This window comes from Xenopus laevis, chromosome 1S, assembly GCF_017654675.1.
Source record: "Xenopus laevis strain J_2021 chromosome 1S, Xenopus_laevis_v10.1, whole genome shotgun sequence".
Lineage (NCBI taxonomy): Eukaryota > Metazoa > Chordata > Amphibia > Anura > Pipidae > Xenopus > Xenopus laevis.
Window position 1 is genome coordinate 123,907,859 of NC_054372.1, and position 19,895 is coordinate 123,927,753.

At 38.5% G+C, this 19,895-nt stretch overlaps 1 protein-coding gene across 2 annotated transcripts; it reads left to right on the top strand.

The window, feature by feature from the left end:
- The first annotated feature begins 3 nt into the window (after positions 1-3).
- Positions 4-18,076, top strand: gkap1.S (G kinase anchoring protein 1 S homeolog). 2 transcript variants are annotated; one of them, NM_001086629.1, is given in 12 exon segments: positions 40-199; positions 3,646-3,888; positions 7,582-7,722; positions 9,651-9,725; positions 10,148-10,271; positions 12,436-12,458; positions 14,617-14,745; positions 14,928-15,029; positions 15,109-15,172; positions 16,945-17,015; positions 17,726-17,803; positions 17,896-18,076. In NM_001086629.1, coding segments are annotated over 11 exon segments (1,077 nt in total). In that variant the 5' UTR covers positions 40-199; positions 3,646-3,666; the 3' UTR covers positions 17,944-18,076.
- The last annotated feature ends 1,819 nt before the right edge of the window (positions 18,077-19,895 follow it).

Genomic DNA, 19,895 nt, shown 5'->3' on the forward strand with positions numbered 1-19,895 from the left:
TTTGTCCCTGCCAGGCTGCTGTGCTGTAAACAGTTGGGCCCGGCTATTGAGGCTTGTGCAGGTGCTTTTTGCGAGTTTACAGTTGCTCCGCTCGGATATTGGGTGACTGGAGTGAAGAGGAGTTGAAGTACATGACTGTGTTGTGATCGTAGCCGCTCAGAGTATATTTCGTGCGTCTGTGTAACCTGTCTATATATAGGTAGGTATAATGTAGCCAGTGCGACTGACATTTGTCTTCACCGTATATGGGTCATAAAGAAGAAAAGAGAGTCTCAGAAATTTTTCTGTAGCCCCTGAACAGTTCAGTCTTACAGTTGCTTAGTCATATCTGTTCCTAACGTGACGATGCCACAATTAACTGTAACAGGCAGCTGCAATAACATTGCTCACCCTGCATCCTTCCTCATGGACGAGCCTGGCTGCCTGGGGGGGGGGGGCTTTAAAAGGGTTGTTCATCTTTGATTTAACTTTTAGTATGATGTAGAGAGTGATATTCTGAGACAATTTGCAATTGGATTTTATTATTTGTGGTTTTTGAGTTATGTAGCATTTTATTCAGCAGCTCGCCACTTTCAGCCATGTGGTTGCTAGGGTCCGAATTACCCTAGCAACCATGCATTGATTTGAATAAGAGACTGGAATATGAAAAGGAGGGGGCCTGAATAGAAAGATGAGTAATAACAAGTAGCAATTACAATTAATTTGCAGCCTTACAGAGCATTTGTTTTTTAGATGGGGTCAGCGACCCCCTTATGAAAGCTGGAACGTGTCAGAAGGAAAAGGCAAATAATTAAAAAACTATATAAAAAAAAATAATAATAATAAAGGATGTACCGAATCCACTATTTTGGATTCTGCAGAACCCCCAAATCCTTCAACGAAAGATTCGGCCGAATAACAAACCAAATCCTAACTTGCATATGCAAACTAGTGGTGGGAAGGGGAAAATATGTTTACTTCCTTGTTTTCTGACAGTCACGTGATTTCCCTCCCCACCCCTAATTTGCATATGCAAATTCGGATTTGGTTCAGCCGGGCAGACGGATTCGGCCGAATCCAAATCCCGAACCGAATGCTGGATTCGGTGCATCCCTATAAATAATGAAGACCAATTTAAAAGTTGCTTAGAAACAGCCATTTTATAACACACTAAAAGTTAATTTAAAGGTGAATCACCCCTTTAAATAACATTTGTCAGTTTGGGTTGAAAAAAGAACAGTCTTCCAAGTTTGTGTGTGTACACTTAACTAACTAACAATTGATATGTGTGTGTGTGTATACACGTTAACTGTAACAATGGATATTATCTGTATGAGAAGGCCACTTCAAATAATCTGCCATCTCTGCACTTCTTCCAGCTCATAAAAATACAACACTCACTGCATACTGAAGGGTAAGGCCTTACCAGGAATCTGTAAAGAGAAAGCGTTATGTTTTCATCCCTTGAGTCTTTGCCCTTTTTTACACAAAAGAATACTTTATTTGCTACTGACACTGTCTAGAGTCGCATAGTTTGATGTCAACAAAACTCCCCAAGTCCTTCTCTGTTAATGAGACCTCAACATATTACCATTTAGTGTATAACCTTGTATTTATCAACATTTCTATAATTTAGACACCTGTTCTTCCCTGCAGTTTTGCTTTCTAACTAGCATTATAAAATAATTTTTGAACAGGATATAAGAGGCTTAAGGCTTGTCCAGACAAGCACTTTAACATGTTGCATTCCACCGGCGTTCGGCGCTTACATGTGCCTGTGTGCGTACGTGCCCCTTTAAATTAATAATCTGCATTTCTTCCTGTGTTCCCCTGCATCTGAACACTTAATAATGAAACACAGGGGAGATCAGGTTACAGCACTCGTCTGGATAAGCCCTTACTGGAAATGTCTTTAACATAATATTGATGCATTTAGTTATATTGTATCTGTATAAGATGGGTAAAATAAAAAAAGCATCTTTGTAGGTATTAAGATATGATCTCCTTGCTGACAAGACAGGATTTAGCATCTTTCAGTGTTTACTGTGATCTATGACCAATCTTAAGATGGCCACACAAGGCCCTATATGAACTGCCGACTCAGGGTTGCATACCTCCCAACTGTCCCTTTTTCGGAGGGACAGTCCCTCTTTTGATAGCTCAACCCGCAGTCCCTCATTTGTACTGGAAAGTCCCTCTTTTCTCTGCACTGAACAGCCAGAAAAAGAAACAATGTTTCTCACTTAATTGGCTTTTAGCAGAGAGCCCAGAACAGCCACAGGTGCAAATAAGATACTTTGTAACAATTTTGAGACACAAAAACATTTTAGATAAGGAGAAATATTTTCAAACTTTCATAACCTGCCAAATTTTGTAAAACAAACATGGTAATTATGGGGTGTGGCCACAGAAAGGGGTGTGGTCAAAAAATTGCTGCGCTACATGCGGAAAAAACATTTTTGTCCCTCTTTTTACTTCCAAAATGTTGGGAGGTATGGGGTTGTGTAATATTTGTTTGTTCACAGAATTATAGTAAGTAGAGCTGTCATACCTATCTCCAAGTTTTATGTTTTTCCTGTTGTGTTTGGGGTTTTTTTTTTCCAACTTGCGGAATAACACAAATGAAATCGAAAAACCAAAAGTTGTTAGCCAAAAGAATTAAAGAGACCTGTAAACACATTAATGGGGAGTTAAAGCAAAATATGACCTTAGGAGTTGGTTTATATAAATGTATAATAAACCCAATAAAGATGAAGATTGCACACTCAGAAGAAACATTACATTTGTTTTATTCCATCTTTGTATTGTATTGTATTTGTATTGTTTTTAATATAATATTTTTCTCATGATGAAGACCTCTTACGCTCGAAATGTGTAGGGCCAATGTCCTGATTTTGTTTATTTTTGATGGAATAAAACAAATGTAATTTTTCTTCTCTGTGTGCAATCTTCATCTTTATTGGATTTATCGAAAGCCTTGGTGACTTTGATGGGGAGTCCCATTTGGATTAGCACCTCACATTTGTGTGAATGGGTGTGCAACTTCTAACCTCTTTTTTATATAAATGTATACAGCTGATGTATAATTTTCATTATATAGAGCTTACCTACCCTTCAAATTTTGGCCCATCTATCTTAAAGGGAATGTAAAGGCAAACAAAATCAAATTTTTACTTTTTTAATGAAAAAGAAACCTATCTCCAATATTTAACTGCCCTGCAGTGAAAGGATCATACTTTTAAACAGCAGGGGGAACCCTCCCCCACCTTACTTCCCAGAACTCGAGCTGCTTTGTTTTTTTTCCCTGTAGAGCAGCTGGGACCGTGTAGAGATTTGTATCCGCAGCAGTCAGAGCAAGTAAATGAAGGGGGGATTTCACTGCATACAGTCAGGTTTCTTATAAAACAGTACAGCTTTATTATTGGGGATAGGTTTCATTCCATAATGAATTCTGCATAGCATGCTCTGTACTTGTATACCTATGGTGCTTTCTGGGAACCTTGAAACTGATCAGCGTTAGTCGTGCCATATTAAGCATATATTTGGTATAGACTATTCAAACTATATTGTCTTACTATAAGAATGCTGTCTGTGCCCACAAATGTAGTAGTTGTCTCAGTGTTCAGGTGAAATCTGTAACATTTTAAATATCCTAATCTCTTATAGATCCATCTTTTCCTTACAAGAATGGCATCAGCTGTTGTAAGCATGGTTTCCACTACTGCTTCCAGGTTTGCACTGTTAAAAGTAGACAGCAGTAGTGACTCTGACTCTGAGAAGGCCAGAGGAACTCATACGTCAGGTAAAGCCCATTCTGGGTCAGCTGCAAGGGGAAAGACCAACGTTAACGAGAAAAAGAAAGAAAAGCGGAGGAAAAAGAAAGAGCAGCAGCAAAGCGAGGCAAATGAGGTAATGTCACCTACTACTTGTTTTTTGTTAAATGTTTGCCTTTGCTTTAACTGAGATATAAGCCATCTAACCCATATTGCCAGGGTTTAACAACAAAAAGTCAGTATAATAAAACTGAAGTTTACAAATCATCATAGCTGTCGGCAACAGAACTGCTCCCAAGCAAGTAAATAGTAAATAGTGAATAGAGGGTTGCTCATTTTAGAAATCCAAAATTCCAATAGAGACACACTTTTATGGGTCTCCAGTTTGTAATTAAACTCAATCTGGTTGCTACTGTTTAATTCAGCTTAGCAACCAGGCAGTGATATGAATGAGCGACTGAAATATGCATAGGAGAAGGTTTGAAAAGAAATATAAGTAATAAAAATTAACAATAAAATCTGTGGATTTGGAACACTTGTTTTTTGGCTGGAAAGAAGCAGAAACGAAGATAGATTTTAAAGGGGAACTATCGCGAAATTAAAAATTGGTAAAAACAATCATTACATGAAGTTATTCAAATGTCTAAATATAATGTATTAAAAAATGTTTACAGTTTTTAAAATATTGCAGTCATTCTAGTGAATCCATGCCAGCTGCTTCTCTCCTACCTGCCTCTGGCTAGCTCTGGCGTCGGAGTCGAGTTTCTCTGCATAGCAACTCTCTCTCTCTCTCATTGGCTATCAGTGCTGTCAATCAGAAACTGTGTGAAGCTAGGATCCGTTTCTCCATTGCTTCAAAGACTCAGTTTTTCATGTCCTGCTGGATTTATTCTTTTGTCTACTGAGCCTGACCCCCCTGTAGTCAGCCTCAGTACTTCTCTAACTTTTAAAACATAATTTTACACAAAGCTGCTCCGAATTTCCTTCTGCAGCTGCCCTTCCCTCTCAGAAAGTAATATGCAAAGAAAGGTAGACTCGTAACAAGCTCCTTCTCTCCCTTGAGATTCATCCCCCTCCAACCCCCACCTACAGTCAGCCAACATCGTAGTTTTTACAAGTTTTACTGAGTTACATGAAGACTTTTGCTCTCCGTCTGAAACTCCCCCCTCCCTCCCAGAAACGAGGCAGTAGGAAATAAAGGTGGACTTGCTATCAGTGACTGAATCCCAGCCGCACATTATTCTGTATGAGACACTAAGACGCGAGTAGTGAATGTGCTGCTGCTCCAGTTTCATTTTGTGCTTATGTAACATATGTGCGTCTCAGTGTCTCATACAGAATAATGTGCGGCTGGGATTCAGTCACTGATAGCAAGTCCACCTTTATTTCCTACTGCCTCGTTTCTGGGAGGGAGGGGGGAGTTTCAGACGGAGAGCAAAAGTCTTCATGTTCCTGAGAAAAACTTGTAAAAACTACGATGTTGGCTGACTGCAGGGGGGTGGAGGGGGATGAGGATGAGATGATGATTTTCAGAAATTATATAAAAAAACAAAGTTTAGGCTAGTGTTGCTACTTTGCCATACAAAGATACATTTACCCATTTTAGATTTGGCAGAATGTGTGTTTTCTAAAAATATGATGTTTTCTTGGGATGACTTACTTATTTGCCACTTTTACCAAACATTAATCAGGCAGTGTATTCAAATTTGTTACCACTACGCTAATTCACTAAAATTTGAAGTTGCGTCCTGGGCGCCAAACGCTGGCGACTTTTCACTATCGATACTTTTTCAGTGTGAACAATTCATAAGGAATATTTGTTAGCGTTCGGTTGTGCCTAGTGAAGATTCACTAGTAATCTTGGTGTAAATGCTTGAAGTGGCAACTTTTTATTATGGCAAGGGTGAGTGTGAGAGAGATAGGAGTGGCAGGGGTGAGTGTGAGAGTAGAAGGTAAGCATGGCAGGGGTGAGTGTGAAAGAGATAGGAGTGGCTGGGGTGAGTGTAAGAGAGATAGGAGTGGCAGGGGTGAGTGTGAGAGTAGATGGTAAGCATGGCAGGGGTGAGTGTGAGAGAGATAGGAGTGGCGGGGGTGAGTGTGTGAGAGATAGGTGTGGCTGGGGTGAGTGTGAGAGAGATAGGAGTGGTTGGGGTGAGTGTGAGAGTAGAAGGTAAGCATGGCAGGGGTGAGTGTGAGAGTAGAAGGTAAGCATGGCAGGGGTGAGTGTGAGAGTAGAAGGTAAGCATGGCAGGGGTGAGTGTGAGAGAGATAGGAGTGGCGGGGGTGAGTGTGTGAGAGATAGGAGTGGCTGGGGTGAGTGTGAGAGAGATAGGAGTGGTTGGGGTGAGTGTGAGAGTAGAAGGTAAGCATGGCAGGGGTGAGTGTGAGAGTAGAAGGTAAGCATGGCAAGGGTGAGTGTGAGAGTAGAAGGTAAGCATGTGAGAGTAGAAGGTGAGTGTGTGAGAGATAGGAGTGGCTGGGGTGAGTGTGAGAGAGATAGGAGTGGCTGGGGTGAGTATGAGAGTAGAAGGTAAGCATGGCAGGGGTGAGTGTGAGAGAGATAGGAGTGGCTGGGGTGAGTGTAAGAGAGATAGGAGTGGCAGGGGTGAGTGTGAGAGAGAGATAGGATTTACCATCCCGGCTCCAGCAGGAGGAGTACGTTCAGAAAGCTTCAGTGACAGTAAGAAGCACGGGCCTCATGCAAAGAGGAGATCCCTAGGAGCCCATAGGCTGGCATAGTAAGGCAGTAAAACCAAGCTTCCAGAAACTGAGTGCAGAGCCTTAGGCAGTACTGAAGGGACACAGGCAGTACTAATGGTTTGTCTCCTCTTCCCACAAGTAGCACTCCAGACTCTTGCTAGGGTTGCACATCTCCTGGGCAGTGAGTCCATTCAGGAAGGCCCTCCTAGTCCAGCAGCACCTGTTCCCAGATTGCTTCTTGGGCCAATTTGTACAGAGCGTATCTGCTACTAAACCTGAACCTTATAGCCCAAGTTCAACTTGAATGGCTGCTCCATGGCTCTGTTTCTGAAGCCAACACCCCAGTTTTAAAAGGGCTAGGGCAACAATTCTTTTATTAACACGTCATATTTTGATATTGCTGTTCTTCTAAAACACAGTGACACCACAAAAAAAATGGGAACACAAAGACACAGAGTTATACGCAAAAAATCACTGGGAGACTAAATCATACACAAGTAATAAAGACAGAAATAGGGTGATTTCAAACACAGGTGCTAATTTGTACTAGTTATATTACCCATATTTTGCACCATTTAGTAAGTAGCCTGTTCAAAGTGAATTGCTGGCTGGTTGTTATTGACCTACAGAGACATATGCAAAATGTGAGGTGCAATATGTTTTATCTGTACAATATTTACCAAGCTCTGTCCTGACTTTGATCTGGGAGAATGCAAAAACCTCATTCTGCCAATAATATCAACATTTTCACACTATAAAATTATAACAGCCTTGCTGTTCTTAGAATGAGATTCCAGAGAATGCAGTTGGTGTGTGGTTGCTTTGAATTCAGAATGAAGAGGGTGGGACTTTGCTAGTTGCTACGTGACATCACAGTGGGGATATAGCCACTCCCATTCAGCAATTGCTTGAACTGGCTCTCAGAGAAAGCATTCTAACTCACTGTGATATTATTGAATGCCTTTCAAAAAGTAAGCATTTCTGTTAAATGAATATATTTAAGAATATTATTATTTTCATCCTATCCATCTACTGGGAAAATTAGATTTTCACGATAGTTCCCCTTTAAAGAATAGTAGTGATAGATTTCTAATAGATTCTTCTTCATTTTAAATGTTCTATTTTTCAGTTGAGAAACCTTGCATTTAAAAAGATTCCTCCAAAGGCTTCTCTTGGTGTTAGTGCAGCAGTGCAAGAGCATATAACACATACTGTACCAAAAGATGCTCAGAAAGAGGACTGGCAGCAATGGCAACAAAGAGATAAGCAGGTACGAGGCTAAAGTTTTTTCCTTTTAAACCAGTAGTTGATTTTTTTTATTCTACACAAGAAACTGACACAGACAGAGACTTTTAAAGGACCAGTAACGTCAAAAATTTTTACAAAAAAATTCATTAGAATACAACGGAAAAAAACATCAACACAAATTAAAATTTTAAATAGCAAAGCCTTTATTAAGAAATAACTTACAGAAACTCCACTTCCTGTCCTCTTCAGAAACCGCAAAAAGGCGACCATCCATCCTGCAGCTCTCGATTTCTCCTCCTGGCTATTCACTGACAGTGTATCTTCTGCCAGATCGCCTTCTCAAGCTCTTCTTCACCCTCCTTCATCCAGCAGCAGTAGGAAGGCGATGTCTCCAAACCCCGCTCCTCCGCTCCAGGAATGCAGCCCTGACTGCCGACCCACCGACTGTCGCGCATCCAAGGCTCCACGGGCTGCCCCCTGCTCTAGGTGTGCTCGCTGCCGGATCAGAGCTGCACCAATGCGGAGGAACCGGAGTTGTTGCTCCAGATGCGCCTCTGCTTCTTGCCGACAACCCGCACAGTCTGCTCCATCCACGATCTCAGGGCTCCTCTATAGCAGCAATGGCAGCAGCACAGCTGGGAAGCACCGCACTCCAAGGTAAAGCTGTCACAGATCCGGATGCGTCGCTGCTTCTTTCCGACAACCCACACAGTCGGTGGGTCGGCAGTCAGGGCTGCATTCCTGGAGTGGAGGAGCGGGGTTTGGAGACATCGCCTTCCTACTGCTGCTGGATGAAGGAGGATGAAGAAGAGCTGAAGAAGGCAATCAGGCAGAGGACACACTGTCCCTAAATAGCCAGGAGGAGAAATCGTGCGCTGCAGGATGGATGGTCGCCTTTTCGCCGTTTCTGAAGAGGACAGGAAGTGGAGTTTCTGTAAGTTATTTCTTAATAAAGGCTTTGCTATTTTAAATTTTTTTTTAAAATAACAAAATCATGTTTGATTGTTTAAAGTGATGTTTTGCATCTGTTGTGGTAAATACATACCTCCTTTGCACACTGCATCAAACTAATTTTGGAGCATTCATTCAGCAATTTTTTCTCCATATTATTAAGTTTGGCATACACCTAAATGTGGGACGCATTGTGATTGGATCATTGGGTAATTTGGCCCTTGGGCCCACCATTTAATCATAATAGGGGCCACCATGAGAAGACTGCATTAACTTGCTAATGTGCTCCTTTTCTGACACAATTTTTGAACCTACCTGATGACTATCTGCCCAATTTTTTTCTGGTTTACATTTAAATCAATGGGAAATATGCTTTGCATAGAAAGTTTGACTGGTGGGGGAAGTGTTTATGGTCTTTCCTCCGATATCCAAGCTATAATAAATACAAAAATAAGCAAAGTTATAGTTAGGTTTCAGCAAAAGTAGCAATTTCTTTATTGAAAATTTTACAAAAATGACCTCTGTTCTATGCTTTAACTAAACCTTTCAAAGAGACAAAAGTCTTAACATTTCCTCCTGAAATTGCACAATACCAAAATGCCAATGTTTTTTTTTTTTTGCTATATTAGTTGATTAATTCTTAGCAGCAACTGTGGAATATTAGCAACAATTGTATCGATTTTAACAGCTGCCTCTGCAGGGCCAAAGATAAGAACTGTATTATTAAGAACAATTTATAGAGTCTGTGACCGCCCTTCCCAGACCTGCTCCAGGGAGACCTGTAAAGGTGATAAATGAATTTAAACTTTAATATTAGAAAAAAAGTAACAAAATTATTTATTATTTAATTGAAAAAAGTATTTATTTCTGGTGAACTGTCTGAAAACAACTGAACTGAAAAAGTGTTGGAAGGTGAACAACTCCTTTAAGTGTATTCAAAAGCATTGAAGAAAATTAAATGATGTATATTTTTGCATCACACATTTTCTTTTTTTCTAGCTGACCTCAGATATGTTTGAAGCAGATCTTGAGAAGGCCTTAATCTTAAGTAAACTAGAATATGAGGAGTCAAAGGTACTGTGGTTTGCATAAAAGATATTTAAAACTATAAACCTTATATCAGACACTAAATAACTAATATTGGCTGTTCATTGAATTGGGGCTTTTCTGCTGTAAACTGCACCCTATTTGCAGTGGTAGTTTATTAAATTTTCCCTGTACTTTGGTTTATTATTCTGCTCCCCTAACTTTTTTCTCTTTCAAACAAAGCAGCTGTGCTATTTGTCAGTAGTTATGGCACTGCAAATTGCTGACTCGTGTCATGGTGGAATCAGCCAGCAAGTTACAATGAATGTAAAATATTATTATTATACATCCATACTGTTTAGTGTTTTTTTTTTTTTTTTTTTGCAAAAAATGATTGTAATAATCCACCCAATGCAAAATGTTATTAATTTGAGATTTTAATCAGTTAAAAAATACATTTTATTTTCTAGGTTAATGGTGATGGAGTAAATGGGGTACCTCAATCAAAAAAAGTGAATAAAAAAGATAAAAGAAAAAATAACCAAGGAAAGGACAAGCCCCTGACAGTGCCACTGAAAGACTTTCAGTTAGAAGGTATTATCTCCCAACAAACATGTTTATATTTAATAATTGCAGATACATTCACATATTTTGTATTTCTTTAGGCACAGGCTATATTCTTGCATAGGTAATACAGATAAGGCAAATGCCCAACATGCCACTTCAGACCTATATATTTAAGATTGTATTACTTTTTTGTATTTAAATAATATTATTTTTTGTGTTCATATTTTAAATGGTCCGCTTAATCATCAGAAGGCAAAAAATGTTTGTAAACCATGCTAATTAGAAACTACAAAGTAGTGTATTTTTCATTTATTACAACGTATTAGTCCCCATTTTTGGAGATATGCGGTCCGCGATCCTATTTACATCACCACAGTAGTAGATATATGTATTTTTTATACAATTAATGGGCAAAAATATTGACATCTTTGCACTTTTATCAAAAAATATACCATTTCTTCAGGAAAACTGTTGAAATCAGCAATGCTAGCTAGCATCACATGTTTATTTTTGATTTGTTTTTATTTGCGTAGGAGCAGCCCCAAAAAAATGTAAAAAGTGTTGGTAAATCTTATCTTATTCCACACAAAACTGGGAAAATTACTAGTACCTTTTAGAACTTGTAAGCAACATTTGGATATCAAGCAGGTCATTCTTCTTTCATTTGTAAGTAAACTCACTTGTGATGAGTTGCAGACTCCTGCATTATAAGAAGGAGACATTAGACCAGAATTATTTGTCTGGGTGCACAACTCTGAATATGGAATGCTTGTTTGAAGTTGATCTTCAGAAACCTGTGTTGACTATAAACAATGATTATTCTTCTTCTTTATATAGTGTCAACATGTTGTGCAGTGCTTTATAGAGATTATAAAGTCAAAGAAAAGAGTTCCTCTGTGCATACCCGTTATAATGTCTTAAACAGTGTTTGCATACCTATTCTATGTAATGAACACATTTCAAAAAGGGGATATATTTTCCATTTAATATTATAAGGCTGCCCTATAAGTATTGTATGGGATGTTTCCAGATGTAAATTATTGTTTTCTGCTGCAGCCAGCCTGGTCTCTCACTAGTTATTCTTCTAGTGATTCAGCAGGAGAACCTAACCCTAAAACTTCACTATTTCACTAATAATAATAATTTCACTAGGCATGCAACAGCAGGAGAGTTAATTTAAACATATGACACGTAGTCCAATGAACATACTTCTTACACCAGATAAACTGCTGGCAAGAAAGGGTTGACCTATATGACTATAGCAAGAACCAGCTGCAATCTGGTATCTGATTGCTGTAGTCAAGAGTTTTTAAGAACTAGGTAGTATAAGGAATGGGAAGGAAGGAGACCAATTTGACAGCTTATCTGCCCGTGTATGGGGGCTTCCGACGGGTGATCGTGAAGGTTTGATTTTAACCCGACCGACCCGTCTGAGCCCCTTGGCGTATCGCAATCCGATCGTTCAACCATATGGCCGAACATTCGGATTAGCCCCGATATAGCCATGCCGTTCGTGGCATATCGGGGAAAGATCCGCTCGTTTGGCGATGTCGCCAAACGAGTGGATCTTTGAGTCTATGGCCAGCTTAAGAGAATGGGCGCTGATGGGTTGTAGGACCGCGTCAACTAGCCAATGCAGTCCTCGTTCGTAGGAAAAATCAAACCTTCCTGATCAATATCAGGCCGATTATTGGCCTGATATCGATCGGGGAGACCCGTTGGGAGCACCAATTGATATTGGAGAACTAAAAATATGCCAGTTTAACAATTTCAAACCCAAATTTTTAAACCCTGCTATGCTACACTTTCATTAAATGTCTCTTGTGGTCCCGTATGAGGTTCAAGTCACATGGCGCAGGAGCATGCCCTAAGTGATGTTTCTTGCTAGTTACAAACCTGACTTGTGTTTTTTTTTTTTTTTTTTTAGTTATTTGTTTTGTTGGGTAGATTTTATATCATTAGGTTTTAACTTTGTATGTGGAAGCTCAAAATTCTCAGAAGATATAATATGATATTCAATTTCAATATTCAGATATCTGAGAAAAAATATATATACTTTCACTGGGGAAAATTTATGTGTGAACAAGCAAGTGTAAAAGCAGCAGAAAGTGGGTTATAATCGAGCACTTAGAATTTGTTACATTCTTTTTTTGAATAAATAATGTACAGTAACTTTTCTCTATTTTTACAGATCAACAAGCAAAAAAACAAGAGGTAAGATCCCATTTCAACTTTAGTTTTAATTTACAATTAAGAGAATATAAACACATTTGTAAGTGACTTTAAATTGCAAAACTCTTACCTCCACATGAAATAAAAGACACTAAATTTGCCCAGGAGCAGTAACTCATACCAACCAATAGAATTTTTACGACTGCAAGCACAGACGGGCTCTCGCAGTTTTCCCCCGCAGACAGTTTTTTAAAATGCATTCTTTGCACTTCCATGTAAATGCGTTTTGTGCCACTCAGTTTTTCCTGACTCCCTTTCCTAATCATGTGCTATTGACTCAGGGGAACCCTGGAGCTACTGTGTGGTGCAGTTGCATATAAAGAATCGAGCACAGACATCACTCATACCGTGAACACCAACAATTTCAGTGCATTGCCCCCTTATGACTGCATAATACTAACATTCATTGTAGGAAAAAACAGAGATTTCGCTCAAATTGCACTTTGCTTACTGAACTTGCAACTATTAAATGGAGCAATTTAGGTTTCTTTGGTGCCACAAAGAGACTTGTTAAATGAGGGACCATAAACTGTAGCCTGACTGTCATATGTCTCTCTCGCAAACTAGACACAAAAATTATGAAATCAGAACTTGAGCGTTTCACCTCAGAAATAAAATAAGGTAGCTGTGGTACTGGTATATTTATCCTTTTATTTTATACAGCCAATTCTGCAGCAATTTTGAGAGACTTTGCATCATTTACTTCAGTCTATGCCCCAGTGGAACATTCATCTAACATCCCCATGTTATCTACGCACACTTGTCTTTTTTTATCTTGAGCCATTATTGAGTGAGAAACAGGAGTACCCATAGATAACACACTCAAGCCCTGGGAAGACATACAGTACAAACTATCTGCAGATAGTGCCCTGGCTGAACATGAATCCAAGTACTCCAGTGCCACAGTACCTAATAGTGCCAAACATCAATTCTCAAAGATGGTGCACAACATCTTTATTGTTCCTCTGTACTGCCCTTAATAAAGAGGAGCACTCACTTGTTCTGTGTATCCGGTAGATTAGATTAGATATATTCTTCATTGATTACAATTACAAGAGGTGACGTGTAAACAGAGGTGTTTTGATCACGGATCATGGATTTTTTGCTGGACAGCAGTACATAAGCGCAACAAAAGCCCCTGGCTGGATACCTGTAAAGTTAGACTGTTTACTTTAGCTTATTGCCCCTTATTTATGGTACAGGTATGAGATCTAGTTTTTGGAAACCAATTCTACAGAAAGCTTCAAAATTCTAATGCCACATTACATAGAGTACTATTTAGTGGACAAATGTTATATTTAAATTACTATATGAGATAAATAATTTGTAGGGGGTCATCTGTAAGTTTTCAAGAATTTTGTCTGCATTATTAATTTTTCCTCATAATATGTACAATTGACCACAAAATGTAATAATCTAATTTTCTTTCCATAACATTAGAGCTTAAGTATTCATACATACTGTATGATGCCTCTAACATTTTTTAGTGGGTTACACCAATATACTGCATGTTTGTATGGCAAATAGTAATTAAATGGTGTAACCATCTATAGCATCCTAAAATTTTCACTTTTAGGCCACGGCATTCAGTTAATCAACCCAAAACGTAAACCATAAATTAAATGGCTGACCGAACCGGTGTCAGTGATACTGATTACCTGAACATGGAGCCAGAGATTCCAAATACTTAAAGGGAATGTAAAGGCAAACAAATAAAATCCCATTTTACTTTTTTTAATGAAAAAGAAACCAAAATACTTTGATTAAAAAATGTCTACCGTTTTATAAGAAACCTGACTGTATGCAGTGAAATTCCCCCTTCGTTACTTCTTCCTCAAGGTTGAGGTACTATTACCTAGGCTAGATTGAGAACAGTCAGGAGGACTCCTGGGGGAACCTACAAACACAAAATTTTATTCTCTCTCCATAACATGATGAAGTGTATTAGGGCTGCAGAAAAAGTTGCTTCCTATGCCCATACCCATGGTTTTATAAACACATATGTCATTGCTTTTGAGTGCTGGTTCCCTTTACAAGTATTCTTTAACTGTTTTCCTAAGGTCCTTAAAAGTATCCTTTCTTCTTTGTGAGCACTCTTTATCTAAAGTACTCTAAAACAAACTGTTTGTTTTCTGCATAGGAGTTAAAATCACCAGCTTTGCCTCAAGGCAGCGTAGAAGACGATGTTACCAAAATAATCCTAAAGGAAAAAAGAAAAGAACATAGCACTGATGTAACTGAAAGTTTTGCCACTCCCGAGTACAGCACGGTATGTTTCAGGAAATATTGGCTTCCAATTAGTGAGCAGTTTGTCTTCATTTTACCCAGCTATGTACAAATTGTGGCCTTTAGCGCACAACACTGGTTGTGTTGCATACTTCCCTTTGTTTAAATCATGCCGTGATTTCAGTAATGCACACTACAGTAATGTGGTTGGTTTGGTACTTGCAGGAACCAGCTCTTAAAGATGGTAAAACAGAAGTGTTAAAGCAGGAAATTGAAAAGAAAGAAATAGCATTACAACAAATGAGAAGCAAAATTTCTCAGTGGGAGGTACGTTTTTCTTAAATCATTTTGTTTTGGTTTAGAAAATAAGACTTTTTCATGTAACTTTATCATGTTTTCTGTAAAGGCAAAGTACAGAGAAGTAAAAGCCAGAAATTCCCAACTTCTGAAAATGCTACAAGAAGGAGAAAGTGAGTGCATACCTTTTATTTCTCTTTGATTAATGTTAGTAGTAGTAGTAGTATTAATATTATTAATCTAGGATTATTATTTCAGTTTGTCAATTAAAAAATGTTGAGCTGAACCTGTCTACATAACTTCCTTGCAGGAGTTACTGGCTCTGTTTGCAGTTTTAACTTTGCCTAAGCAGCATATGTATCACCTCCCATGGGCCTACTTTGTGTTAGAAATTAGTTACAACAAGCAACCTTGTTCCTGTCGCATTATTAGGGGCAGTGACCAGGGCTGTCTTCAAAAACTTTAGGGCCCCATACGCATATGCACATAGCCTCCTGTGTGTGTTACACAAACCATCAACTAGCAGGTAGGTAGGTTGGTTTTAATAGGACAAGAGGTTGAACTTGTTGGATGTGTGTTTTTTTCAAACCACAGCTACTGCTTAGGAACTATAGGAGGCCCTGACTAATAAGTAGCTATATCTATACTAGTAAGTCAGATCAACTGGACTTCTGAATTGAGAGACAGTAGGGTGACTAGCGGAACATCTTCAAGAGAAACAAAAATACAGCAAGTCTAGTTGATCTGCCTTACTACCAATAGATATACCATGGCCTGGATGAATGAGAACCTTTACAGACAAATAAGTAGCTAAAATAAATGTTTCTGGAAAATGTGTTGTTCCCAAAGTTTATTCGCCTGATAAATAGTCATTCCACAGTTGTAAAGTTCATTGGGGGGCAGTCGAATTTAACTTGAGTTTTGTAATTAATTGTGGTCGGAGGAGTCTGACCTAAGTTTTAAGCCACCTGCCAGTCTCTTTTGTCTTTTCTTTAAGTGTTTTTATCAAACAGTAGACTTGTAGCTGGCTAAAATGGGTTTAATTGTTCCCTATAGAGTCATTGGAGACTATTTGTTCCCAGAGAAAACAATAAACTTACTTAAGCTACATGTGATGATACGGGGGGGGGCTTATTTATCAAAATCTGATTTATCTGACTATTTAAATAAAAAGTCTGACCAAACTAGAATCCACGATTGGAGCAAATTTATTATTAAAAAAGCACAATAAAAAAGAACATCCCTACCGCATTTCGTTCACAGCTAAATGTGATGATACAGGGGGCTTATTTATCAAAATCCGATTTATCTGACTATTTAAATTAAAAGTCTGACCAAACTAGAATACACAATTGGAGCTTATTTATTATTAAGCACAATTTAATCGGACGAAAAGTCCAATATAGTTGGATTTTCTGGCTAATTCCATAGCAGACCACAGAAACTTCCAGATAGGATAGGGACATCTTCTATTTACTTAAACACAACCTCGGCAGGTCTGAGATGGAGTATTTTCAGATTCTGAATTGTTTTCTATCCTCCTAACAAATCTCAAAAATGCAAGGTTTTTTTTTCTCTAATTATTCGGATTTTATAGTTAAAAAAAAACTAAAATTTTTCGAGTTTTTTGGATTCAGACTTTAATAAATAACCCCCTTAGAGTCTCAGAACGCTTGCTATTTATTCACATGGGAAATGTAATGGATGACCTAGTACTTATGATTATCTCTTGGAAATCCTCCTGCACATGGCAACTCGCAGCACTTCAATCAAGTGAATAAGAGTGATCTGCAACAACTCCCGGTATTTTGAATGCAACCGTGTACTGGCAATCATAGAGCATTGTGCACGCCAATCTGTTTCTTCATCATGTAGCGAAATGCCACACAAAATTGAACATGTATTACTGGCCATCTAAAATGTAACAATTTATTTCCTCAATTAGTGAAAGACAAGGCAGAAATATTGCTGCAAGTGGATGAATTGCTGTCTATAAAAAATGAATTAACATTGCAGGTAAATACTTTTCTTGTTAACATATAAAATGAAGGCTGTCTCATATCGCAAACCATTGGGTCGCACACACCTTGAGGCCCATTTATTAAAGGACGAACTTTAGTGGTTTTTGAAACTATGATTAGACTCTCTTTATCGAAAACTACGAATGCCAGGGAATTTATTAAATTGTCCGAATATATCTGTGCATTGACTTCTATGGGACCTCAACAGCATTTTCCTGGTTACACTTAATAAATCTTATGTTTGGAGTTTTAAAGAAATACAAGAAAACCACAATTTTTTAGAAACTTTCGAATGGACAATAGCAGTGTGCTGTCAGCGACTGTTGTCAGCCTAAGTATTTTAGCAGACTGGTCAAATTAAAATCAATGGAGCAGGGGCACTGAGCAGATCATCATCATCATCATTTATTTATATAGCGCTGTCAAGATACGCAGTGCTTTATCTACTTCTCTCAGCCTGCAAAAATATGCAGGCTGACAACAGCCTGTGTGTGTCCATAGCCTTAGTAAAGTCACCAGCCACTGGTACGTAATTGAGAGGAAAGAAGCCCCTAAATACATATTCCTCATATTCTCAAACACATATACATGGTAATACACATCATATTTTGGTAAGCCCCCACCTTTTTTGGGTTTGTGAATAGGGGCTGATGGGAGAAATTGTTTATTCAACATTCCACAATACACTCATTCTCTGTGCCGTAGGTAACTACACTTCATGCTGCATTAGAACAAGAACGATCTAAAGTGAAGGTTCTGCAGGCAGAACAAGTGAGATATCAGGTAATAGTATAAAAATGGTTATTTACTTGTTACGTGTGTCTTTTACTAAAATATGTAAAGATGTATATTTATGACTTTTTCTTTTTCTATAGGGTGGGAAAAAAAGCAAAAGAAATCCAGAATTAGAACATGGACGATGATCAAGCATTTTGCCAACCTGCAGTAGAGTGGATGGAACATTTTATATGAACACTAACTTTTCTGCAGTGATAAAATACTGCTATCTGAATGTCATACTTTATTAGTTTTTCATTAATAAAATCTGTTATTCCATTTGCATGTTTGGTCATTACATTAGGATTTGGAGAAAACCTGGGCAACATCTGTTCTAGATTTTGTAAAGATGCAATCAGGTGGATTGACAGGGCTAGTTTCATGTTTAAATTGATGTATACAGTATTACAGAGTATTATTATAAGACATTTTGTAAATACAATTTTGTTTTGCAACTCTCAGGCTTGGCAATGCAACTGCTGTCAAGTTCTGAGGGTTGTTCGACTTGCAAACACTTTTTTCAGTTCAGTTATACAAATACTGTTTTCAATTCCTTTCCATCTTTTATTTTTTACTGTTTTCCCAAAATGTAAATTGAACGTCCCTGTCCCTATTAGCAACTATTGTATCAATTCTAACACCTACTTTTATTGAAACTCAGGGACTCAGCTCAGTCGGGACAAAGATAACAAATGTATCAACTAAATGTATCAATTCAAACCGTTAAAGTGTCGACCCCTTTAGAAGGCGAAAAATGAAACCACTTCAATAATAGAAAAACAGTCACAAATAGAAAATGTAAAGTAATTGGGAAAAGTCTTTATTTCTATACACACACACACACACACGTGAAAAACTATTTGCCCCCTTCCTGATTTCTTATTCTTTTGCATGTTTGTCACACAAAATGTTTCTGATCATCAAACACATTTAACTATTAGTCAAAGATAACACAAGTAAACACAAAATGCAGTTTTTAAATGAGGGTTTTTATTATTTAGGGAGAAAAGAAATCCAAACCTGTGTGAAAAAGTAATTGCCCCCTGAACCTAATAACTGGTTGGGCCACCCTTAGCAGCAATAACTGCAATCAAGCGTTTGCGATAACTTGCAACGAGTCTTTTACAGCGCTCTGGAGGAATTTTGGCCCACTCATCTTTGCACAATTGTTGTAATTCAGCTTTATTTGAGGGTTTTCTAGCATGAACCGCCTTTTTAAGGTCATGCCACAACATCTCAATAGGATTCAGGTCAGGACTTTGACTAGGCCACTCCAAAGTCTTCATTTTGTTTTTCTTCAGCCATTCAGAGGTGGATTTGCTGGTGTGTTTTGGGTCATTGTCCTGCTGCAGCACCCAAGATCGCTTCAGCTTGAGTTGACGAACAGATGGCCGGACATTCTCCTTCAGGATTTTTTGGTAGACAGTAGAATTCATGGTTCCATCTATCACAGCAAGTCTTCCAGGTCCTGAAGCAGCAAAACAACCCCAGACCATCACACTACCACCACCATATTTTACTGTTGGTATGATGTTCTTTTTCTGAAATGCTGTGTTACTTTTACACCAGATGTAACGGGACGCGCACCTTCCAAAAAGTTCAACTTTTGTCTCGTCGGTCCACAAGGTATTTTCCCAAAAGTCTTGCCAATCATTGAGATGTTTTTTAGCAAAATTGAGACGAGCCTTAATGTTCTTTTTGCTTAAAAGTGGTTTGCGCCTTGGAAATCTGCCATGCAGGCCGTTTTTGCCCAGTCTCTTTCTTATGGTGGAGTCGTGAACACTGACCTTAATTGAGGCAAGTGAGGATTGCAGTTCTTTAGATGTTGTCCTGGGGTCTTTTGTGGCCTCTCGGATGAGTTGTCTCTGCGCTCTTGGGGTAATTTTGGTCGGCCGGCCACTCCTGGGAAGGTTCACCACTGTTCCATGTTTTTGCCATTTGTGGATAATGGCTCTCACTGTGGTTCGCTGGAGTCTCAAAGCTTTAGAAATGGCTTTATAACATTTGAAATTGAACTCAGGTGTGATAAACCACAGTTAAGTTATTTTTTAACAAGGGGGGCAATCACTTTTTCACACAGGCCCATGTAGATTTGGAG